Source organism: Lynx canadensis, chromosome C2, assembly GCF_007474595.2.
Source record: "Lynx canadensis isolate LIC74 chromosome C2, mLynCan4.pri.v2, whole genome shotgun sequence".
NCBI classification, from domain to species: Eukaryota; Metazoa; Chordata; class Mammalia; order Carnivora; family Felidae; genus Lynx; species Lynx canadensis.
The window spans coordinates 37205099-37231850 of record NC_044311.2 but is presented as its reverse complement, the minus strand read 5'-3'; the positions used below and the strand labels follow the sequence as shown (position 1 = coordinate 37231850).

The window sequence follows — 26752 nt, the reverse complement described above, 5'->3', positions numbered from 1 at the left end:
GAAAACCTCAAGATTATCAGCTTTAGCATTAAGGATAAAAATCAAAACTGGCTTAAAAAAAAAAAAACCCCAGAGATGATACAGGAAGCATACCTTTCAACAGAGGAGAAAATAGCTCACATTATGACAATCATACCATTACAAACATTGACTGAAGGAGAAGATATTTCACGACACTAAAGCATGCTGAAATAAAGCTGGTTTGAAGCTTTGAATAAGTTCCAAGTTTTTAAATTTCACAATTTATATTTTTTATTAGAGTCCACAGTCTGCTAAATAAAAGCAGTCACAATATATTTCACAAACTATTGTACAATTTAAATCATATGAATTTAACTCCATAAAAAATTAGGTGCATATTCATAGTGGCTAACTTAAAAATGCTGTTTCATCTATGGTCTACAATACTTGATAAGAGATTTTAGTTCCAGCACTAAAAATAAACCCATCAGTATATATATATTTTTTACATGTTTTACAACAGAAAGTTTGTGCTCTTAATCAAAAAGATCCACAGACTAATTCAGCATGTAAAAAATAATTTTACAAAACATCCAAGTCAACCTTTCAAATCCACTTTTATTTTCTTTTTTCCTCCTCACATACAGAAGTTCTCCTCACACCACATTTCTTGCAGCTATGAAAGTCACTTGATGTTGTTCAGGTACCATTTTATCCCTACAACTTTGCTGGCATCAAAATAGGAAGTTAACCAGTGTTAAATCTATAAAATATTTACATAGCACAGCACATTAAGCTTTAGACACTTGGCAATTAAACCACATAAAAATAAGCCCCCTGTACTACATGTTCAGAATCGGTGTTCATGGTCCCTATCTGGCGACTGTACACTGGTTCAAGAGGCAGCAGAGGCAACAGGCAGTTACTTCAGAGGACACCGAACACTATGATCTGGAAGCATGTTAGGATGTTACCCCAGTGTCATGCACCACCCCACCTTTCTCCAAGGTGGTCTCAAAATTCTAGAATGGCAGGTCCAGCTGATACAAAACGAAGACAGACAACACAACATTTACTCTGTGGAGATCCTAACTCCTACTATGCACGTGCTGTGATTTTGAACACAACTCGTCCTAAAAACTTGTCACGATCATCCTGGTTTTTTAGGTTGGGTGATCCATCAATCTTGCATTCGACTGTTACTTCTTTTACGGCACTGCTGCTAGCATTAAAGGACACCTGGACAGCAACTAATGGCTGCAGATAACTCACCTGGCAAATAAAGGAAAACACATTAATTCAAATGCTACAGTAACTTCATGTACGTTCTGTGCCTTTTATCAGGCTTTAGATGTATCCCATAGGTTGTAATTTGGTTGTGTCAATCATGATCATTTTTTAGACATTCTCTATAATCTTGGTTTGAGTTTCCTCTTTCACCCAAGGACTACTCTACTGATTACCCAGATCTCCTATATCCTTACTACGGTTGCTGGATAATCTGATGCAAATATATTCCTAACTATATTACCATCACTGTGGTTTCTAGATACATTTCTTCACTAAAAGGAACTAGGGGGCTGATTTCAGGACTGGGGCAGAGAAACTACAAGATGAACCTGGAATGTCTTACAGTGCTAGAAACAATCATGGAAGCATGTCTAAAGGACATAGGAACCAGCCTGAAGGTCTCTCATTGGCCAAATCTGGGACAATTTTAGCATCAAAATAAACAGAACAGATAATGAGTCCATGACAATATACAGGTGGAAATAAATGGTGGCAAGAAGGCAAAGCTCTTTCTCAGAACAGAATGCCACCCTGTAAATGGAGAAAGGAAAAGATGGAATTAGAAAACATCTGGGAACAACCCAGGCAAGAATCAATACATGCTTCAAGTGAAGGGAGAAACAGAACTGTGTAGACTCTCCAATTACTCTCTCCACATAATATTTACTGATTACAAAAAAAAAAAGCAAAAAGACACCTGGCTGATAACACCTTAATCAAGTTAGTGTTTAAGATTACTATCACCACTAATGTGACCAATCAATACCACATCCCTCCTGATATGCTAATTCCGAGAATATTTCTTCTGAGGCATTCTTGCAAAAAAATGTACGTTTTACATTTTGATGTAAACTGACATTTAATCATGAAAAACATCAGACAAACTCAAATTGAGGAATGTAAACAAAACAGGCCCCAAGGGGCCTGTGTTCATTTAAGAGTACAAGGGCATGAAACAGACTGAGGAACTATTCCAGGTTACAGGTGACCAAAAATGTAACAGTGAGATATCCCGCACTGGGAAAACATTTTTTCTTTTGCAATAAAGGACACTACTGGAACAACTAGTAAAATATTGACTAGGTCTGTAGATTGGATGACAGTCCTCTTGTCTTTAGGAAAATAAAACTTAAGCATTTAGGGCAAGAGGCACATGTTTCATTAGTCCCAAATGGTTTAGGAAAAAAAATACAGAGACTGGAAAGACAAATGAGGTAAAATACTAACACCTGGGAAATCTAGGTAAACGGTCTACAGAAATTCTTTGTACTATTCTATCCGTTTTGTTTTTTCACCTCTGTATACTCTCTAAGCAAATTCTTAATGAAACAGAAAACGATATTTTGAAAATTTATCGTAAGTCTTACGTTTTGAACTGTAGATTGGCGGTGGGGAACCTCTACTTGGCATCACCATTTGAAGACCAGAATAGAAGATACACAAATTACACAGAACATGTGTCTGCCGACAAGTGATATTTTAGTATAGATGTACCAATTTCCCAAGAGTCACAACCACTTACGAACTTCTAAGTACTTACATGCAGTTTTTTCCCATAATATGGAAAATATTTTAAATCTATAGCTCCATTGGGAGGATAAGTTGATAGAGCTGCTGTGTTTTCACTCTAAAGTAGAAAACAAAAGAAACCCCTTTTTAGGTCACAAAAACCAAAATGTATATTAAGGCAATATCAATTATAAACAGTATGATGATGTTACAATGCTATCCCAACTGCATTAATTACAAGTGTATTTTTGAGAACAGATGTGCTAATCTTGATTTAAATCCTTGGACATAAACTATCCTGATTCTTTTTACATTTCCTGATAGACCCTACATGCTGTTCCATGAGAGTCCCTTCTAACTCACAGCCCAACATCTATTCATACACTGTCTTAAAATCTTATCTGCCTCTAACTACTAAAATGCCAGTTCTCCAGCCACTGACAGCAGGAATGCACCAGTCTGTATGGACCAGTGTATTCCTGAAATGACTTAAAATACTGTGCTTCTACAATGTAGAATGTGTGGCTGGCCTAGGAGGCAGCAGGTCCGAAAGTTTTCTGTGCTTAGTAATGGTAACCAGAAGGGTAAACTATGACGCAAGTGACAAAAGTCTTCTCAACCAATTTAAATACCTTTGAATTTATGAGCACGTGTAAATCAAAGTACTGAAATTACTGGAATTATATTCCATGTACTTAAACTAATAAACATGACATAAAATATACAAGTTAATCCTTCACAATCCAACTCATGATGATATCTCTATTATCATCTCTTCTTGATAGAGAATTCTCAAGTAACACATTCTGAATAGGACTAATTTTAATGAGTAACTTTAACACACAATGAGTAGATGACATGGACTAAAATCAGAGGAAGTTTACTAAGCGCTAATTAATATATTAGAAAATGCTTGCATCCTAATTTCTATTTTGTAAAGCACACAGGAAACACTATAGCAAAACTAAGAATCTCCTCTAAGGAGAAGTCCTACTCTGCTTCTCTATCACGAGTAGCACGTGTGAGGAACAAGTGACAAAGCAAGACGGCACAAAGCACAGAGTGATGCTACCCCACAGAAGCTGACAAGGCTAAGAGAAACAGTAAAAACCATGTTCAGTCACCACCCTACATTTGTACTCTATAATTAAAAAATAATCACTGTGATGAGTGCCCTTCTATACTAATTGCTTTTGTTTAACCTATTTTCTCTTAATACATGAGCCTACTTCAGAGATGTTCCCCAACACATAAAGGAGGTTTTCTTTGGGTTATAGTTTACTGAGCTGGAAATTCCAGCCAGACACCACACTTAACTTACACTGACCTCATTTAGGTCCAACACCCTTAAGTGGGCAGGATCAGTTACAAAGAGGGGAACTGAGGCTCAGTTAAGAGGACATGCTCAAGATCACCCAGGGTGACTCTTCATTGTTCTCTTGGTTTGTACCAAAAACGTAACATTGGCAGGCTTTTACTTAAACTTGTACTTTTTATACCTTCTGTTAAAATAAACATTTAGAAATTATGCATATCTGAATACTGAGATACTTTAGGGTGAAGTATACATGTCACAGTTTTCTAAGTATATGAATGACATCATATTAGAAACTAGGAGCAACTGACAGTCACTAAGTTCCACTGAAAACAATGTTTTAAAATCACATTTTTTTATACAGTCGCCACCCTTAAAAGACTTGAAGAACACAAATTGGAAATGGGTAGGCATTTACCTTTTTCTTCTGCATTTTTCTATATTAATAGGATTTATTTTTATAGAAAAAATTGAAAAAATGACAAAAGGAATATTCCATCTTTTGTAGGAACCATCTTTTAAATGCTCAAGAGCATGTTGTCCTCAATATTTCAGTATTTTCAGAACTCTTACATAAACGCAATTAAAGCAGATCAAATTTAAGAGTACAAGATACATATAATGGAAAACAGCAACTATGATGATGTGCAATAAATGCGGCCATCTGCCCTACAGAACCACCTCTAAAATGTACACACCCCACCTATTACTCCTTTGTGACTAACCTAGGAGTACTAGGCAAAATTTTATAAGCTTTCTAAAAACAAAAATATTCCACAACTCAATTAACAAAATCCCCATCTAGTTTATGTACTTTACACATAACTCTTGAAAGCAAAAGGGACAACAAACTGAAATCTGAGTCATTAGACCAGGATTTTTCATTAACATTTCCACCAACTATTCTAGAAGCAAAGGATATCCAATAGATAGAAGTCCAGTTTAAACCCTAAGGGAACAGTTACATGGAGTTGTTTATACTGCCCAAAGGTTCACAAAATTGAAATCTTAGGAAAGAAGTTTACTAAAGCTTTTGGCCTTCTGGCCAAAATGTGCTTTCCTTTCTTAGTAGCGTTGGCCCCATAGAGCCCCTGCTCCAAGCTTATCAGTGTGGTCCACTCACACACAAAGGCAAAAGCTCCTGCGTCCAGATACACAGTCCTACGTGGTCACGAAAATAGCACATCTAACCTGGCCGGAGCCTGGCACCTGAGCCTCAGAAACTTCCTACTTGGAAAGCTTGCAAGCAAGAACAGAATAGTTGCTTTTTCTAAATGTATCTCATAGCCATAATGCTTCCTTTTCATCTTAAGAGATACTAGCATATGCTTACTTCATTTTCAACAGGATTTATCAAGAAAAGCTCAGCTTAGATGTAGCATCTGATTGTAAGCAGCATACTGACTGAGCTATGTTAGTATAAGGAGGTAAAGGGAACTGCCGAGGATTCACACACTTATACTTCAACCCAGATGAGAAGCCACAAACTTTCTGGCTTTTTATTCTAGTCTAAATAGTGAATACTCAAAAGAAGTAAGGATACTCTAAAGCAGAAATTCTCAAAGCATGAGCCCCAGACCATCGGCATCACCATCACCTGGAAACTTGAGTTAGAAATGCCAAGTTTGGGCCTCACCCCAAAACTAGGGAGTCAGAAACTTTGGGAATGGGACCCAAAACGTCCTCCAAGTGATTCTGATGCATGAATGAATTTGAGAACCACGGAGCAAGAGATTTCTGCCCACATAAGAAATCCATTCAAGGCGAAAAGGAATATAATTTTCTTCACAAACTTGAGAAGTGATTTCAAAGTAACATTTCAAGTAAAATACCTTTGACATAGATTTAGAGCTGGAATGCTAATATTTTGCACAACAATAAAATTAAATGTAGAACTTTACATTTCTCCTTAGAACTCTTACCCATCAATTTACATATTTGTCTTAGTTGCACTTGCAGCATGGAGAGAAAACAAAAGAAGTTATGAGATGAAAACTTCACAGCACTCTGGAAGAAAATAAAGTAGGGGTAGGAGAGAAAAATACTGCCTCCACCTTAAGGAAAATGTATCCTGTTTCCTGAAATCTCAGATGCCATTGATGTACACCGATTTATGTACTATTAAGATAGAAAAAACTCTTATGATACAGTATTAAGATGCAATTAACTATAAGGCCATCCCCAATTTCAGTGTTATTAAGCTAGAAAAAAGTGATCTCAGAATCAATGAAAGATGATATATGCAAAGGCAGTGTCTGTGAAATCAATGCTCATGGAAAACATGTCTTTAGGAATTATCATTTGCAAGTAGAGAAGGGCTTTACACCCAAAGTTCGCTGGAATTTTATTCTTCTAAGATTGGCACTACAGAGGACTTTCAAAAAGGGACAGGAAGAAAAAACAATGACTAAGACTCACAGACTTTTAAAATATTCAGATATACTAAAGCTTTTTGAATACTAACCTTTGAAATACATTCTATCCTTGGTTCTCCTTGAGGCTTTAATCCAATTATCTAAGGAAAAGAAAAACTAATTGAAACATCACAAATGTATATGAAAGAACCTCCTGCGTTGTTGCTAGGGACCCAGAGATGGAAGGGTTGAGATGCATATCAACTCTAGGTATTAAAACCCTATTACATCTGCCTTTTACTCTTGTGTAGAGGATTACAATGGACTTTTTAATATAATAATCTTACCAATTTACTGTCTTATTGTATTGGGGCAGTGCAGAAAATAAATCAGTTCCTGAATAAAACACAGTATTGCACTTTGCTACCCTTAAACCAAGAAGCAAACAGAAACTTTTAATGCAAACGTAAGAATTGCAGAAGCACAATAAAACTGTTTTTCACGAAACTGTATTAGGTCAAACCCTCAACATTTGTTTCCATAAAGCTTGCATGGAGCCTTACCGTATTTCCCATCAATCTATTCCACAAAAATGCATACACTGGGATGAATCCCATTTTAAGACACAGTACCATTCAGTTCTACGTAATAAAGCTACTTTCATGTATGTAGCTGATATAACTAACTCTGAATGGCAATAGATATTTATTTTGTGGGAGGATCTTTTTATGTTTTGAAGTTATATTCATTTTACATGCGAATGCCTGTAAATGTAAATATTCCTCCCAAGAGGTAAGTATTATGGAACCTAAATAATATCAACATCTTTAACTATCGTTGCCTATGTGAGGACTTTGGAACAAACTCTACTGGGATTAAATCCCCTGCTACACTCAGCATGCATAGCTCATGAATGATCCATACTTGAGCTTGATGTTGTCATCTTGTCATGCCCTGTAAAGCCATGTCCCATCAGCCAAGTATAATCTCAGACCCTCTGCATTCAAAGAGGACATACTGAAAGAGAAAAACAAGCTTGGAAGGTTGGTCCTATAGGAGAAGGAACTGGAACTTCTCTTGGCTTTATACTCGGAATAGATTTTCCAGGAATCTAGACTTTATGAAGATATTCACTTCTGGAAGGCTGGGATTCTAAAAGGCATTTCTGTTAAGGTAAATACATTTACTTCATCTTACAAGCTAGACTGTCAAGTTTCCTATTACTCTTGGCTTATTTGGTTAACTTTAATTTAATGAAGTCTTGCTGAAACATCCGACTATAATTATTCTTGAGTACCTACTATGTGTCAGGCAATGTTTCAGAACGATCTCTAGAGTACGATGGGATAATTAGGAACTTGTCATTGTCCATGTGGGGAAAGGAGGAGAGACCGGAGGGGTGTCAGTCTGGGTACGTCGGGGTCTAGCTGGCTCTTCCTACAGGGAAACTCTTTATTTAGCAGTGCCAAGAGATGGTAGCAATTGGCTTATCAAGGGTAACTTTAGTGATAAACTCATGATCTTGAGAGGTCTCCACCTGTTTAAGAAACTGCCTTTTCTTGGAGTAAATGATCAGGAATAACCTCATTCTTCAAGGGAGACCTTGCAGGCCTCAATAGGGTAACTGTGTCAGAACACAGCTCTGCAATACAATATTTATAGAGCAGAAAGGTACAGGGGTTAGAGATCACTTATTACATAAGAAAAGCATCTTCTTTTGCACAATGACTCCCAGGTCATACTTACTAACACACAGAGAAGCTAATGAGCTTCAAAATTTTCTAATGGCTATATAATTCAGGAACATCTTCTGGACACCAAAGCAAAATGCTACTACTTTGGTTACAACTGTAACACCCCACTGAGCTCATTATAATGCAATTTTATTTGTATCTCTACTTTTTAATTATATGTACATACACTATAAAACTATGCTTTGCTACTAAATATTCAAAGTTTAAACTAAAGCCTCATAGATTCTCAATGGAATTTTAAATTTACAACCGAATTCAAAGATGATTCAAAGATGAGCACTGCACGTTAATAAAACCATGCTTTATGTATGACAACCGGAATACCTGCCCCTTGAAGCATTAACCTATGCCTAAATGCATGTAACTAAAAAGGGAAAAGCGTAAGTTGTTTTACTTCCCTAATCCGTGATTGATTTAATAAACCAGTCTTGGTTTTTGCTGTATTCACTTTCTAAAGGTCAATTAATATCACTGCTAACCTTTTATGCAAGTTACCCCTAAATGAGAAAAAAACAGTTCCAAGCTACTCAATAGAGGATATTAGAAAAAAAGCAGCAGCAGCAATATAGGTACATACTCTGTTCATTTTCACAAGAATACAAGGATTTCCTCTGGAGTAGCCAAACTCTGGATCATCCACACCACTGCATGCTTCAAGTAAGGCAAGAGGAAACTGACATGCATGATAAATTGGACCCTTCTGTACAAAAAGCACTCGGTCAGGACAAGCTGTGAGATTCTTCTGTTCTTCTAAATCATATGCTAAAAAGAAAACATATATGCGTATATAGATCAGCTAGAGATAGATCTTAAATACAACTAGGAACACATCATCCTTTGGACAACACTCTTCAAAAACAAAAAGAACATGCTAATTACCATATTATTATTCTAGGTAAAGAATGTTAAGTGTGTCCAACTTTTAACAGGTTTACTAAGCTGTAACACTTCAGATGTTTACTGCATTCAACAATAACAAACTGGATTACAGATCAATGTCTTCTGTTACCATCAGGTGGCGCCAGCCATGACTACTGCATTATCTGAAAGCTCATGGCGCAAAAAGATAATGACAACCTATAAACTTGTCCAATCACTATGCTGTACACCTGAAACTAATGTAACATTATGTGTAAACTATACACCAATTTAAAAAGAAAGGTGAGAACATAAAAAGGCATTGCCACTTCTCCCCCTATGGAATTTACAATGTAACAGGGAAAACACACAATTTTAACTGAAGGGCCTACAGACACATGGTGCTATGGAACGCTCTTCGGCAGGGACTACAACAAAGCTGAGCATCAAAGGTACCTGTGAGTTAATATTAAGTTAGAGGTAACATCTTAGATAAACTCAGTGATAAAGGAGTAAAATGGTTACAATTTGGAGATGGGGAAGAAAGGAGAGGGAGAGACACACGATGGTTTTTCTGCTGTTTGCTCCACACTGGCACAGTATTAGGCAAAAGTGGCACAACAGTGAGCAAACCTGACGTGGTCCCTGCCCTCAATGAGTGTGTTTATTGAAAGATACTAATAAATAGTTAAGATCTACCACAGTGCCTCAATAAGAACTGTTGGTGTGTGGGTACAACTGGTACCAGAAAAAGGTCACTTAAAATGAATTCAACCAAAACAGGAACAAAAATTGCAAAGTAAATGTATTTAAAAGAAAGTGCAGATCTTTACTTTGGGGGAAAAATTGTCAAAAATCTTTAGTTTCATCTTAGATATATAAAAAATTAGATGATAATTGGAATTATGTACTCATTTAAAAGAATGATTCAAATATTTGGGAGGTGGGGTAAACTTTTATAACACAAGAGGTACCTATCATATGACATTCATCACTTTTTGACTCTGGTGGCACAATCATAAAGATCATTTTGCAAGAGATATTCAAGGCTTTCACCAGTTTTCCCCGCGGGCTTTTACTGCATACACTTTTTGGTAATATATCCATTCGTTCAGTGACCACTTTTGTATTAATTGTGCCATGTTCTACTTCCATACAAAACCACAATGCAGGGGGTTGTATGATGGTCACATTATGAAGAACCCCCTACCCCCAAGTCCAAGGTATCATGGGGACACAGACAGGTCACTGACCCCAGACAGAGTAACCAAAGAGCCCTATACACCCGAGGAAAGTCTAAAATAAGAAAAAGGTCAATGAGTGGGTGTGTCTATAAAGACCTAAAAGTAAAGAGGTAATTTGAACAGAATGAAACTTCAAATTGTAAGCAGTGTCTATTAGAAAAAAGAAGACAATGTATCTTTTAACCAGAGATGGTACACCTTAACAGCAGAAAGGCTTTCCTAAAACTCAGCAATGACAACTGAGAAAGTAGAAAATGAGAGAAAAACAAGAGATCTAAGAGCCAACTAAGAGAACAGTTCTAGAAAGAACCAGAAAACTGAGTTGTGGAAATGATCAAAGTAATTAATAGAAGGTAATTTCTGTGAAATTATTTTTGAAAGATAATAATTTATTAACCTAAGCCTTCATCCTGAAAGATCTCCATCAAGTTCCCAGTAAAGTTCTATTTTATTTTTTAAGTTTAGAGAGAGGGAGACAGAGAATCCCAAGCAGGCTCCACACTGTCAGCACACAGCCACATGTAGGGCTCAAACCCATGAACTGTGAGACAGTGAAATCCAGAGTCAGATGTTTAACACTGAGCCACCCCAGGTGCCCCCCAGTAAAGTGGTATTTTAAAGACTGAAACTAAAGTAAATTTTAGAACCCCAAGGAAATACATATAAAAACAAAGTAAAAATCCAGCCTTGTGGAGGAGAAAAAGGCAATACAAAGTAACTAAAATTCTAGATGCAGCTAAACTACCACCTATAAATGCAGACTGAGGTCATTTTCAGAAATGAAAGGACTCAAAATTTACATTTCATGTATCTTTTCTTATGAAGTTGAGAATAAATATACTCCACCAAAACTAAGCAGTAAATTAAGAAAAAAGGCAGGAGCCAAGAAACAGTGGATCCAGCTAAAGTGATTAAAAAAAAAAAAAAAAAAAAGTCCCAAAATGACAGCTGTATAGTAAAGTTCTAAACAGTTACTAGTACAGACTATGGCACGAAGGGAAAAGCTCTAAAGAGTTTTCCAGGAAAAAAAAAAAAAGGACTTAAGAGGATACCTCAAATAACAGTGTGCAAATAAGGGAGCCAGAAGAGTGTCTATAGATGATGGAATAAGACATAAAGATTAAGTATAGAAAGGCAACCAATAGCAAAACTAAAAATAATAACTAAACTGGGTTGTAGGGTGGAGTGTCTGAGGCATGTGAAGTAAATGCTCATCTGTCATGGCAGGAAGTAAAGACAATATATAAAAGTGATAAATCAACAGCTAGAAGGAAAGTATAACAGAAATACAGAAAAAAATACCATAAGAGAAATTTCAAGAGCATGAAGTTCTTTCCTGTTGAACATGTATCCAGAATCAAATTACTCACAACCTATAAAGGTTTAAAAAAAAAAAAAAAGGGGGGGGGGGGCCTGGGTGGCTCAGTCGGTTGAGAGTCCGACTTCAGCTCAGGTCATGATCTCACAATTGGTGAGTTCGAGCCCTGAGTTGGGCTCTGTGGTGACAGCTCAGAGCCTGAAGCCTACTTCCAATTCTGTCTGTCTCTCTCTCTGCCCCTCTCCTGCTCTCTGTGTCTGAAAAATAAATAAAGGTTAAAAAAAACATTTACAGCCTCCATTGCTTCCTTTCTTGCCAAGCCACCATTCTACTCATCTGGTTAGTGTAATGGCCTCCTGACTAGCTTCCCTGTACCCTTCAACCCACAGTCTCAAAAAAGCAGCCTTAGTGATCCTTTAAAAGTTGGGAGTGAGATGATGTTATTCCCTGCTTAAAAACCTCCCACTTGGTCAGTGTAAAAACCAAAGAACTTAGTGATGGCCTCTAAGGACCCACACAACCCATCCTTTACTTCCCTAACCTCCTAAAACTCTTGCCCTGGCTTACTCCATCCACCTCCTCCAGCTTTCCTGATAAACCCTGAATGTGCTGGGCATTATAAATAAGCTTCAGGTCAGTTCCCTCATCTTGATATCCTCCTTAAGGGCCCCCTTCCATGAGGCCTCCTGGACCTCCCTGTTCAAAACTACAACCCTTCCCATCTCTGTTCTCTGCTTCATGTTTCTCCCCAGCACTCATCACCTTCCTGTACACCACTGGACTACAAGCTCCATGAACACACATTTTTTTCCTGTGTTCACTGATTAAACTTCAAAGAGTGCGTGACATAAAGACAGCCTTGAAAAAATATTTGTCGAGGAAATTAAAAGGACTGCAGCTAGAAAAGAGTAGGGCAGGAAACTGTTTTCATTACAGAACTTTCTTTACTATTTGATTTTTAAGCCATGGATTATACGCTCACAAAAACATCCTTAAAGAACTATCAAGGAAAGATTTAGAAAGTCAAGTGGATGGTGTAGGATTGAGGTTTTTAAGATAAGAGGAAGTTGAGGAATTCTGCATGCTGACAAGAAGGATCCAATAGAGAGAGGCTAAATATACAGGAAAAGGAGAGTAAACAATGCTTCCAAGACCATGGAAGAGGAAGAAATCCAAAGCAGGACTGGTACAGGTGGCCTATGCAAGGAAGGGCCTCAGAGCAGGAGAAATATCACACACAAAATGGCTGTAACTGTAGGTTGGCTTTTCTAATAATGAGGAAACTGCAGGAGTTCCCATCTGAGTCCTTCCATTACTTTTTGAAGCAGGGAAGCAAGTTATATGAAGTGAGTTCTATATAGAGGAAAAGGGTTAGAGGTTTGAATAGAAATTGGAAATAATCCTCTAAGAATTATCCAGAGAAATTCAGCAGGATTGCCAGGAAATATTTGAGGGAGGTGGTCAAGTATTCGCAGTGCTAAATAGTCCCATGGAAAGCCTTCAGCAGCCTGCTCGGGGCAGGCTCAAAGGAAGGGCCTTCATTCAGGAATTATATGGTTTCATCTAGGAGAACTATGTGGCTTCATCCATGTGCATTTTATGACAGACTGACAGGCAAAGGATTTTAGAGTACTGGCAAAACTGAAAGTGAAATGAAAAACCATGGAATTAATAAGCTTAGTAAAAAGGGAAGTTAGGGAGAAGAGGATGGGACAAAATAAAAGGGTCAGTGAAGTGGAAGTCCCAATGAGGTAGAATAGTGAGGGAAAGTTAAACAAACTACAAGGTTGTGTCAGGAAAGCCTCAGTGATTTTGGCAATGGGGTCCTACGTGTTCTAAGGAATGAATGTAGATCTGGAAGAGGTGAGGTGATCATGAACCAACAGGCCAGGGCATGTGATGATTATTCATGTGAATGGTAACACCAAAGAGGTAGGCTAAACCAAACAGGAGGAAAACTGGGCTAGGACAACTATTAGAAAGCATTACAGACTGGCAACTCCAAAACCCACAGCAGATATGTATTTGGATGGGTTATTTATTTTCATTTTTTAAAAAAATGTTTATTTTCGAGAGAGACAGAGACAGAATGTGAGTGGGTTAGGGACAGACAGAGAGAGGGAAGCAAAGAATCTGAAGCAGGCTCCGGGCTCTGAGCTGTCAGCACAGAGCCCGACGCGGGGCTGGAACCCACCAGCTGTGACATCATGACCTGAGCTGAAGTCGGATGCTCAAGCGACTGAGCCACCCAGGCACCCCTATTTATTTATTTATTTTAAATTAGAACATGAGTGGGGGAGAGAGGCAAAAGAAGAGAGAGAGAGAATCTTAGTAGGCTCCACACTGCTGTGGGGCTCAATCCCACAACCCTGGGATCATGACCTGAGACAAAATAACGATTTGGATGCTCAACCGACTAAGCCACCCAGGCACCCCTGGTTTTGTTCTGTTTTTACGTTTACTTATTTATTTTGGTGTGTGTGAGAGAGAGACAGAGACAGAGAATCCTAAGCAGGCTCAGTGCAGTTAGCACAGGGCTTGAACCCACAAACCGGGAGATCATGACCTTAGCCAAAATCAAGAATTGGATGCTTAACCAATTGAGCGACCCAGGCACCCCTGATTTTGTTTTGTTTTTAAATAACAAACATCATTCCTTGTTCCCTCCACAAGTAAGTACTACATTGGATTCAAAAGATCCAAATGCTTAGAGGCATTATTTTGTATAATTCAGTTTGCTTTATTAGTCAAATGCTTTTTAATGCAGATATAAATGTCATGTCTCAATAGATTTATTCATATACTTAATACAGAAAAGTCAAATTCAACTGCCCATTGAGCTTAGACCCCTATGTCTTTTCATAAGTTAGAATATTCTCATGACTAATTATAAAATGTACTTGCCAGTCCTCTCAGTTGACTGAGTTTAAGAGAAAAACAAAACAAAACAAAAGGTAAAACAGACTCTAAGAAAGAGGTTTCTAAAAGTAATCATTATTTGGTACCAGTTTCTCAGTACCTAAAATCTTTTACCTCACTCTAAGAAAAATACTTACGTTTTAGAAAGTTCCTAAGGTCTTCAGTGTACCTTTGATAGGACTCTGGATCAGACGCACTGAATGAATATTCCAATGCAGTTACTGGTTTTGGAAAAACCATAAGTCCTATACAGAGATAAAAGAAAAGGGGGAAGATTAACTGCAGCAAATTCCCTTCTTTCTGCTTATTCTTATACCTAAGGGGCAGATCTCAGTAAATTACATGGAAAACTGTGTTCATAGGTATGCTGAAATTATTAAGAACTTCTCAGTTGATTATGAAGGTACAGACATCTAAAATGAAGAGAATTGGAAATCTGCAAAATCATCTCAGGCATTAGCAATTAAAAACCTCCCTGAAATCTGATAATCTACAGTTAAATTATAATTGCTCTGTTCCTGATTTTAAAAGATGCAAATTTTACTTTTTACTTCCTACACTCATTTTTCTATCAAATATTTTTAGGTTTTGTCAATGTGCTATTAATCAGAAAAGTTTTAGCAAATCAGTCTCAGCACTTTAGTCATTCAAATTACAACTGTATGGAAACATACATAAAACTTTTTCAGTGGAAGAGGCCTATAAAATTTTAACTCTATGGTTGAATATTCTTCCTTCAATAATAAACACTGCTCTATAATTCAAATGTGGTTTTCACATATTGAATTTGGCATATAACCAACAATTTCATATCAAGTCAACACCCATGTATACATAACATGTTGCATGAGTTTATGAAAAGAAAATGTAAGCATATTTATCTGTAAGGAAACATAATCAGGCTTCCAACTTTAATGTACGCTTTCTTTGTTTTAAAAGCATCCGATCTAGATTATTAATTCAGCCTTGCACCCAGGCTTAAGAACAATCCTAACATTTTCACTAGCCTCTAAACATTTCCCATACCAAAGTTATTAGAGATGCTATGCCTTGCACTGAATCTGAAAATATACAAATGACAAGGGTTGTTTTAATTTCCATTAAAACTGCTGCTCACAGATCTCTAGTTCTTTTTTTGTTATTTTTTGTTTTTTTTAAATAGTGTTAACATTTTAGATCAGATCCAGTTTCTTTTAAATCCTTGCCTGTATTGGTTTGCACTGATCTTGAGTTAAACTAGATGCAATGCTACCCAAATATGATGAAACAATGTTCCTAAATAGCAGAGCAAATCTTCTATATTCAACACAAAAGACCTCCCAATTAAACTCCCTATTCACTTACATAAACAAACCAGAGATCACTTGGATTTAGATAATCCCCTATGCCTGATTTTCCATCCACTGCAACATCTCTGGGCAAAAACTTTATGACTTCTTATAAAAGTATTTAATGAATAATACATCTTACAGTCCAGTATATTAAATGACCATCTGTATATGTCTGAAATTGTTTGCTTTTATTTTTAAGGTTTTATAGCAGGAATAGGATATAATATCCTGCAAGTGAAAAAGTAAGAGAATCAAGGCAGCTTGCAAATAACTGTATTAAAAACCCCTAATTTTAAGAAAAACCCAACATAAAATATTCAGATTGCTAAAGAAATTTTACTTTAATTTTTTAAGTATTTATTTTATATGTAGGCACATATATTTTAAAGTTTATTTGAGAGACAGCACAAGTGAGAAAGGGGTAGAAAGGGAGAGAGAGAGAATCCTAAGCAGGCTCCACAGTCAGGGCAGAGCCCCACATGGAGCTCGAACTCACAAACCGTGAGATCATGACCTGAGCCAAAATCAAGAGTTGGATGCTTAACCGACTGAAGCCACCCAGATGTCCCTAAACTAAAGAAATTTTAAAGAAACACATGAAGATATCTGTGTTTTATACAAAAGATTACATTCCTTTACATGACTAATGGGTTTTTTTTTTGATAGAGAGAGCACGCACATGAGCAGGGAAGAGGGGCAGAGGAAAAGAGAGAAAGAGGGAATCTTAAGTAGGTGCCACACTTGGTGCAGAGCCCAACAGAGCTCGATCCCACCACCCTGGGATCATGACCTGAGCCAAAATCAAGAGCCTGGATGCTCCACTGACTGAGCCAACCAGGCACCCCTACATGACTGATTGTATTTATTTTGAGAGAGGGGAGAGAGAAAATCCCAAGCAGGCCCTGTGCTGTTCAGCAGGGAGCCCAATGTTTGGGCTTGATCTCATGAACCATGAGATCATAACCTAAGTTGAAAATCAAGAGTCAAACGCTTAATGGCTAAGCCACCCAGGTGCTCCTAAGGGATTTTTCAATGATTCAATTTGCAAAAACTTTAAGACATGAAAGTCTAAAACTGAATTTTTAAAAAAGATTTTTATTTTATTATTTTTTTAAACACTCTCTCCAGCAAATTTTTTTTTAATGTTTATTTTTGAAGGAGAGAGAGAGACACAGAGCATGAGCCAGGAAGGGGCAGAGAGAGAGGGAGACAGAATCCAAAGCAGGCTCCAGGCTTTGAGCTGTCAGCACAAAGCCTGATGTGGGGCTCGAACTCATGAACTGTGAGATCATGACCTGAGCCGAAGTCGGATGCTCAACTGACTGAGCCACCCAGGTGCCCCAAGATTTTATTTTAAGTAATTTCTACACCCAAAGTGGGGCTTGACCTTACAACCCCAAAATGAAGACTCACATATTCTACCAACTGAGCCAGCTAGGTGCCCCTAAAACTGAACTTCTGATACCCATTACTTCTTAGACCTTGCCTAACAATGCTCTTGGAGCCCTAGTAACTTGCTATTTAACAATGTGTTTGAAATTCTTAAGTAAAAAACCAAAGCAGGCATGTACAGTACAGGTGGATTTTATACACGGTATGCTAAAGTCCTCCAAATAAAGTCTTATCTTACTCAAAATGAAGATCATCAACGGAATGCAAAAACTATAATAACTCCTCTATCACCTTACAATTTAAACCACTGGAATATGAGAATGTGTGCATACAATGTGCATGTTTGTTGGGGTGTGATGGGCAGGGTTTATGTTATATGTATGTATATTTTATGTACCAATTTCAAACCAGCATTTATTTTACCGGGTAGAAACAATATTATGGAAATAATGTTATTTAAAAATAAAATTAAGGAGCGCCTGGGTGGCTCAGTCAGTTGGGCATCCGACTTCGGCTCAGGTCGTGATCTTGCGGTTTTTGAGTTCGAGCCCTGCATTGGGCTCTGTGTTGACAGCTCAGAGCCTGGAGCCTGCTTCAGATTCTGTGTCTCCTCCTCTCTCTGCCCCTCCCATGCTCACGCTCTGTCTCTGTCTGTCTCTCAATAATAAATAAATGTTAAAAAAAATTTTTTTTAAATAAAAATAAAATATGGTCAATGCAAAAAAACCAGTGTATTAAATACTGCATATAATGCAGAACGTACAAGTAGGAAGAAAAAATATTATCCTTAATCCCTTTGTAAAGAGAATATTTTAACAAACTAATGTATATTCATCCAGTGTTATATATACATATGTATGTGTGTACATATATATTTATTTAAGGTAATGATAAGACTTTAAGTACTATAATATACTTGTAAATAATTTTAAGGAACTTGGTTTGAAACTTGAATATATGGAACACATCTTATTGCTTATATTATTCATGCAATTGTAAACAGTTTATTTCTGAAATAGATCAGATCATGTTCACTGGTAATAAAGTCACATAACTTAGCAAGAAAAATAGTTATCTTAGGATTAGTCTAGGTAGAAAAAAATGCTACAATGAGAGGTGAGGGAAAAATGAGTATGGAGTTAGTCTCTGATACTTGGTCAAATAAACTAAAAAAGAGAAAAGAGTGATTCCTGATGTTTACACAAATGTTAACAGCAAACCAAGGAAAAGTCATTAGAACAAAATGTTCAAGAAAAGATGGCTGGGGAAAGTGGTGTAGTCTGGCTGTTGATATGGCTCATAAATCCATACGATGAGCCAAGATCTAGTTCAGAGTTCGTCAACCTAAGCACTACTGACCTTTTGGGCTGGACAACTCTTTGTTGCAGGGGGCTGTCCTGTGCTTTGTAGGATGTTAAGCAACATCCCTGACCTCTGCTCATTAGCAGCATCTCTTGAGGTGTAACAATACAAACTGTCTCCAGATACAACCACAAGGCCCTTGGGGAGCAAATCACTGCTGGATGAGAACCACTGCTCCAAAAGGAAACATTCTACTACACTCGTCCCTTCACTGGCCTGCCTGCCCACCCTACCTGCTGTCCAAATCCCAGTCCTCCATGAGAAGCCTGCCCTTCTCTAGTATCTCTAAAGGTTGTTCACATTTTTGGGAATTATTTATACTGGAGTTCTGCACATTGTTATATTCCTCTATAGAAAGTGCCAGCACCTTGAACGGCCATGTCCAGTAACAAAGGTAAAGCTGGCATTCAAATTAGTGTTTCAGTTGAGATTTTCTTCTGTAGTGGACAACCCTGGAGAATATTTTTTCCTTAAGACAACAGAGAAGAATTGAACACAGTAACAGTATACTCATTTTATTCTCTGATGTATCATTATTTAATATTTCTTACCACTTCCATATTAAGCCATTAAAACTATGAAGCTTTGTAAGACTGATGCTCTAGCCCAAGCTAGAGCTAAAATGTTTACTTTGTAAGAAAATTACTCAAGGCCAAGTGAAAATGCTATACAATATTCGCAAAAGCCATCCATTGACCATACTGATCAAATTTGGCTTCACTATAATTGTCAATATTCATTTCTGCTTATTCCTGGCAAAGGACTCAAGATTTATCAGCTCAGGTCTTTATATCACTACGTAAATAGAATAGGTTTTCAAATCAGTATGTAAATATAAAAGGTCTTTTTATCAGTATGTAAATATTTAACAACAAAAATCAAAATTTTCACATTACCTAACCCTAAGGCTTAACTTTTTACCTATGTAAAAAATTTACAGTGAAGAAAAAATATAACCAAATTTTGTTAAAAGCCACAATAACTGCAATATAATTACCTGGACTAGGAATCTGGTCACGGTATTTTGGAACCTCATCATTCAGAGTCTGAAGCATAGCCCACATTGTAAATGAGAAGAGTGCAGCCAGGAACCCATAAAAGACTAGGTAGAAGAGCAAGATCAAACCTGCAAAAGAAAATAAAACTTAGGAAATTTAGATACACACACACACACAGTGCATATGTGTGGGGGTAATGGGAGGGCAGACACGTTAAAGAAACAAACCAACTGTTGTAAAGCTAGGATTCCAAGCTTTGCCATGCACACAGCCAAATATCTCCATATTCAGAACAATACACATTTGCCCAAGCAAAGGGTATTTCAGCAGGCAGGACCCACCCATCCCATGACCCCTCATCTCCACTGATACTTTCAAGTACAGATAGCTTCTACAGATCATACTCTGGTTCAAGGTCAGAGCTTTAAAATTCTAGCACATGGGGAATGTCTCCCAAGATGGACTTGCTGTCCTCTAGGAAGATAAAATATGATTTCAGGTGGAATAAAACCCCTATATGCACATATTCCTTTAAGTGGCAAACAGAAAGGAATTAGCACTTCAATCCCATATTTCACAATAGTTATTTGCATAAATTTAAGTTTTATAATGTGAATGGACTTAACAGCCAGGAAATGTGCACAGAAGGCAAATCATGAAGATGGTATTCAATAAATGATGTTTAGGAAACACTAGTCAAGTGGAAGGCTCATGCAAAAGCAATGATAGGACAAGTGACCCAACCAATGGGACTTCACAATTCTACTGCTAAGCACAAAGCAAGAGTTGGCATACCCAAGTTTCAACATCAAGGGCTTAGTCTTTTTTTCCTTCAAAATCTGGAAACACTAAAACAGATCTACCCTAAGCCAGTGATTTATTTTAGGAACATCTAAAATCAATTACTTTTCTCAAATGTCCACATTCAAAGTTCCAACATCAGAAGAGTTCACCATGAAGATTACATATTAGGATATGTTGTTAAAGCCACACATTTACATTTAAGTGTTTAAAAATTGATCAAAGGATAATAAATCCCCAGATACAGCAATAGTGAGAAACACTAATTCCCCGGAGTTGAATTAACAACAGCTTTACTTCCTAGTCTTAATAACCTACTTGTTTGTTTGCCTGATTCTATCACCAGCAAAGGGGCTACAGCAGAGGTTCCTGACCTATAATTTATGGACTCCCACCACCCCCAGGCAAGGATTACCTTCAGAGTTTGAGATTCTTATAATAATATATTTCTTAATATATCCATTTTCCTCCTCCCGGAAAAATGCTCTACAATGTTTTTCTGATTTTTAAAAGACTCCACAACCCCAAAACGGATTGTGCCGAAAACTAGATAATTTTTATTTCTTAAATGTGGGCAGGAGACTGCCCCCCTCCCTTCAAGTAAAGGGGAAATAGTTAAAGCAATTTCATCTTAATCCACCCATCCTCCCTTGCCCCAATTACCAGCAGGCCAAAATAGGGAGCGAGAGAACAGAAGGAAGATAGGACAGCAGGAGGACCTTCAGATAGCATCACTATCCTACCACATACAGCAATCCTGTTGCAGAAAAAGAAAAGGAAGACCAATATCAAAGTAGTGCTCAATTTACTATACAGGGAAATGAAACACATGCAGAGTCCAAAAGCTAATTTAATAAGATATAGGAGAAAGGATTCTTTCAGATCTCGATGTTTATAGGAACAGATAAAATCCTGCATTCAACAGACCAGGGTTATGTTATTAATATTTACATAAATATATATATTTACATATATATATTTATACATTATAAAATAATATATAAAATACTATATTAAAATATTTAAAAAATATATAAAATGTAACAAGTGTAGACTGTTCCACACTCAATAAAACTACAAAAACAGGTGGAATGAGGCCATAGTAGTATGTTGACTGATGCAGTAAGTATGAAGCTGGAGAAGTTTAAAACAAAAGTGGTAAGAGTTTAATTATTTAGCTGTATTTTTAAGTCATCCCAAAATATTATACCATTTTCAAAATCTGATTTTCAATTTCCAGGAAAAATAATGTAAATGAAATTTATAAAAAGTTACAAAGCAAATAAACATAAAACAGACATGAACAAGCTATACCCAAACAGGCTTTCGAAAGAACCACTACACAATGAAAAAGAGTGTTGAAAGTTCCTATAAAGAGTTATGTTCATAAAATACACAAATTAATAACCATGTCCCAAATCTGATGCCATATAGTAGTGGCTATTAAGTCAATTTTGAATGTAGGGAGTGTAGAAACAAGAATATAGACGTGGTTTCCAGCATTAAAATGAGTTTTCTCTACTTGAATCTGTTCCTTTTGCCAAGACCCACACCTAATATTTAAAATTAATCTCTTATGAATATCATATATGAAGGATCACTCCCAAGGGTAGCAATACTTCATCAACTTTTTTTTTTAATGTTTATTTATTTTGAGAGAGAGTATGAGTGGCAGAGGGGCAGAGAGACAGGGAAAAAGAGAATCCGAAGCAGGATCCACACTGTCAGCACAGAGCCTGACGTGGGGCTTGGTCTCCCGAACTGTAAGATCGTGACCTTAGCCGAAACCAAGTCTGACACTTAACCAACTGAACCACCCAGGTACCCCTACCTTTATCAACTTTTAACCTCTTTTCTCCTACTAAGAAAAATACCAGAAAAACACAAGTTGTCAATTACCGCTCTTATATACAGTTCCTTAGAGGCAGTTTGCTGATAGGCTTAGCAAACATACTGATGGGGATCAAATTGGAGGCACCCTAGTCAGTAATGGATGGTGCTGACATAATCTGTTCAGTGTGCCACGTCTGCCTCAGTTTTACTTAATGTAAGTAGGAAACAGCAAATGAAGCCTAAATAGTGCTTATTATACTACTGATATTTCCCAGCTTAAAATCCTTCAAGAATTTCCTTAAGTCATTAAGGAACAAAAGAAATTGGCATGCACTAAATTCTGAAGAAACATCAGCATTTTGAATAGTCTGAGGTCAACAGAATTATAACCAAAGAGGTTTATTCAAAATAAATATCAGGGCACCTGGGTGGCTCAGTCAGTTAAACCTCCGACTTCAGCTCAGGTCATCATCTCACAGTTTGAGTTCGAGCCCTGTGTCAGGCTCTGAGCTGTCAGCACAGAGGTTCTGTGTGTCCCTCTCTCTCTCTTCTCCTCTCCTGCTCACGGTCTATGTCTGTCTCTCAAAACTGAATAAACGTTAAAAAAATTTTTAAATAAATATCAAATACCAAAAATCTTCGTGTTGTAATTGGTATTTTTATATTATCACATTGTTCTAATGGCATATACAGAAGCACAACAAATGCTACTTCTGTACTTACACTCTTAGATCTAAGGGCACATTACAGAACTGTCAATGACTAAACTTCTACCCTTCTCTAACACAGGAACGGACTTTCCTCTGCTCTCATTTCTGTTCCTTGAGAAGCCCCAACTTTTAAATCCCTTTCTTCTCTCTCATTTTAATTTTGTTTAGGGGAAGGGTGACAGGACAGATGCAGCAGGAGGTTATGGAGCAGGGTGGGTATATGCACAGGCTATGCTAGAGTCAGACTTAGGCTCAAATCCTGGCCTGACCACTTTTCTGCTGTGACCCTGGGCAAGTATCTACTCCCATACGAAAAAAAGGGGTGACGGTTGTACCTATCTAATTATTCACATTATAGAAAGGCAAGTAAAAGTCCAGATATTTGACAAAAGCAAACTTCACGGGGGAAAAAGGCCAACAACAAAACTAGAAATATTTTTGGAATGATACTGCAACTAGGCTTTAAGGCTAAATTTAAGGTTTAAGTCTTAACCTAATCAATTGCATTTTACTCTAAAAAAAATGTTTTCATAAATGAGATTAATGTGGATTCTATAAAAGAAAACTAAACAGCAAAAAATCTGGCCAAGGTTTATTCTGTATCACCCAAGGGAAGGAGAAATAGGTCCCCACCGGCCACTTTGTTTCAACCCCGACGGGTGTTCAACAATCCAGTTCCAGCACTAACCACCCAGGGTAGCACAGACTCCACTAGCTTAGGGCATGGCCCTCCACAAGAATGCCCTTACTTCAGATGCCACCTGAACTTCTAACCAACTGGCTACCAATCTAGGAGATCTGCAATGCTCCCTCAGATTTCAGAATTGGCTACAATGACTCAGAACCCAGAAAGGGCTCTACTTAAGATTAGTTATAAAGAACACCCACACAAACAGAGAGGGGTCTGGGATGGAATGCAGTCTCTGACACCCAATCTTCCAGGAATGTTCTGGGAATCACCCTCCCAACACATTAATCTGCTCCCAAACCTGGAAGCTCCACTAAGCTTCAGGGTCTAGAGTTTTTACCGGGGTTTTATTATGTGAGTGTGATTAAATCACTGGCCATGTAATTAAACCCAATCTCCAGCCCCCTCTTCTTCCCTCCCTTCAGTCAGGTTAGCTCAAAGTCCCAGCCCTCTAATCATAGGGTTGGTCTTTCTAAGGACCAGCCTCCAGGGAAGCTACTAAGGGGCCCACCAGGAGTCACTCTGCTAGCATAACATAGACACTCCAGTCTGGAAATTCCAAGGGTTTTTCAAAACTCGAGGCACCTGGGAAAAGACCATAAAAATTCTTTATTCCACAATACCAGCACACATAACCTGGGCACAAGGGAGTTACTAGGCTTTATCAAGGCCCAAACATACATATCCTCTCAACACTTTAAGACCATGTGATCTGATTCCCTAACTTCTGCAAACTTCCTAGTTACCTGATGGTACCCCAGCTACTACAAAGACTCCTCTCCTCAGAGTTCTGATGACTAGAAACTACTTCCTCTTTGTAAATAAATTAGCATTCTGTTCACAGTTAAAAAATTTTTTTAAAGAGAGGCAAGTATAATAATAATAAAAAAACACAATGGCATAGAAAAGTGCAAGTTCAAAATCTTTTGTATATTTGAATTTTTAAAAGTGGCTTTTTATTGAGATATAATTCACAGTCCATTCACCCGTGACTGGAATTGTTAGGTTTTATAGTAACTTAGATTAAGTACCAGACTGTTTTCCAAGGCAGCTGTACCATTCTACATTCTCACCAGCAGGGTTCCAATTTGTCCTCATTCTCCTCAGCACTTCTTGTCTTTTTATACAGCCATACTAGTAGGTGTGAAGTGGTATCTCATTGTGGGCTTAACTGGCATTTCTCTAATGGCTAATGATGTCGAGTATCTTTTCATGAGCTTATCAGCCATTGGTATGTTCTTTGGAGAACTATGTATTTACATCCTGTATTACACCCATTTTTAAATTGGGTTATCTTTTTATTTGAGTTCTAAGGTTCTTTATATATAGTACAGATACAAGCCTCTCATCAGATATCTAACTGTTGACTCCAATTCTATGGGTTGCTTCTCGCTTTCATGATAGTGTCCTTTAAAGCAGAAAAATTGTTGGGGTGCCTCAGTTGGTTAAGCGTCTGACTTTGGCTCAGGTCATGATCTCACAATTCATGGGTTTGAGCCCCATGACCGGCTCTGTGCTGACAGCTTGGAGGCTGGAGCCTGCTTCAGACTCTGTGTCTCCCCTTCTCTCTGCCCCTCCCCCACTTGTGCTCTGTCTCTCTCTCTCTCTCTCTCTCTCAAAAATAAACATTTTAGAAACTTTTTTAAAAAGCATAAAAGTTCTAGGGGTGCCTGGGTGGCTCAGTCAGTTAAGCGTCTGACTTCGGCTCGGGTCATGATCCTACGTCTCGTGGGTTCGAGCCCCGCAACCGGCCCTGGGCTGACAGCTCAGAGCCTGGAGCCTGCTTCAAGTTCTGTGTCTCCCTCTCTCTGCCCCTCCCCAACCTGCACTGTGTCTTTCTCTCTCACAAATAAATAAATAAATAAATAAATAAATAAATAAATGCAGAAAAGTTCTTAAATTTTTTAAAACTTAAAAAATGTTATTTATATGTATATAAATACATACATTTATGTATTATCGCAAGCAAGTGAAGTTGGAGGTGGGAGGGGGGGGCAGAGAGAATCCCAAGCAGGCTCTCCACTGCTCAATGTTGGTGAAATCATGATGACCTGAGCCAAAATCAAGAGTTAGATGCTTAACCGACTGAGCCACCCATGCACCCTGGAAAAGTTCTTAATCTTGACTAGTCTAATTCATCTATTTTTTTCTTTGGTTGTTTGTGTTTTTGGTGTCATATTTAAGATACCACTGCCTAGGGGCGCCTGGGTGGCTCAGTCGGTTAAGCGTCCGACTTCGGCTCAGCTCATGATCTCACGGTCCATGAGTTCGAGCCCTGTGTCAGGCTCTGTGCTGACAGCTCAGAGCCTGGAGCCTATTTCCGATTCTGTGTCTCCCTCTCTCTCTGACCCTCCCCTGTTCATGCTCTGTCTCTGTCTCAAAAATAAATGTTAAAAAAAAAAAAAAGAATGAAGAAAAAATAAAAGATACCACTGCCTAATCCAAAGTTATGAAGACGCGCATCTATGTTTTCTTCTAAGATTTTTTTAGCTCTTAGGTTTGGGTCTTTGATCTATTTTCAGTTCATTTTTGTATAAGGTATAACGAAGGGGTTCAATTTCATTGTTTTGCATGTGGATATCCAGTTTTCCCAGTACCACTTGTTCAAAAAATTATTTGTTCCAGGGTGCCTGGCTGGCTCAGTCAGTGGAGCATGTGACTCTTGATCTCAGGGCTGTTAAATCTGAGCCCCACATTGGGTGTGGAGATTACTTAAAAATCTTAACAAAAAAAAAAAAAAAAAACACAAAACATTTGTTCCTACTGAAAAAGTTTTCTTAAACTAATGGGCATATACTATCTTTATAAGAAAAAAATGTATATGTACACTTGCACTCATATTTTATAATTTATTAAAATCATGGTAGCATAAAATAACTAAATAAGATTAAATAACCTGCTGAAGATTAACCTACCATAAGAGAAACATTCAGAGCAGTACCTCTCCATGTGGTACCTTTACCTGGTCTGCTCTTCCTGGCAGGCCTCAAGTTGTTAACTTTTTAAAGATTTTAATTTAAAAAAATGTTTTTAACGTTTACTCATATTTGAGAGAGAGACAGAAAGAGACAGAGCGTGAGTGGGGAAGGAGCAGACAGAGAAGGGGAGAGAGAAT

General features: G+C 37.7%; 1 protein-coding gene across 1 annotated transcript in view; it reads right to left on the bottom strand.

The window, feature by feature from the left end:
• Window positions 1-226: 226 nt before the first annotated feature.
• The window catches only part of ATP1B3 (ATPase Na+/K+ transporting subunit beta 3), a 46845-nt gene continuing 20319 nt past the window's right edge, over window positions 227-26752 (bottom strand). The window contains exons 2-7 of the mRNA XM_030329487.2: window positions 19605-19733; window positions 14660-14767; window positions 8761-8945; window positions 6540-6590; window positions 2792-2878; window positions 227-1233 (exon numbers count right to left, since the gene is read on the bottom strand). Coding sequence (XP_030185347.1) covers window positions 1060-1233; window positions 2792-2878; window positions 6540-6590; window positions 8761-8945; window positions 14660-14767; window positions 19605-19733 — 734 coding nt within the window. The 3' untranslated portion in view covers window positions 227-1059. The remainder of the gene's footprint in view (window positions 1234-2791; window positions 2879-6539; window positions 6591-8760; window positions 8946-14659; window positions 14768-19604; window positions 19734-26752) is intronic.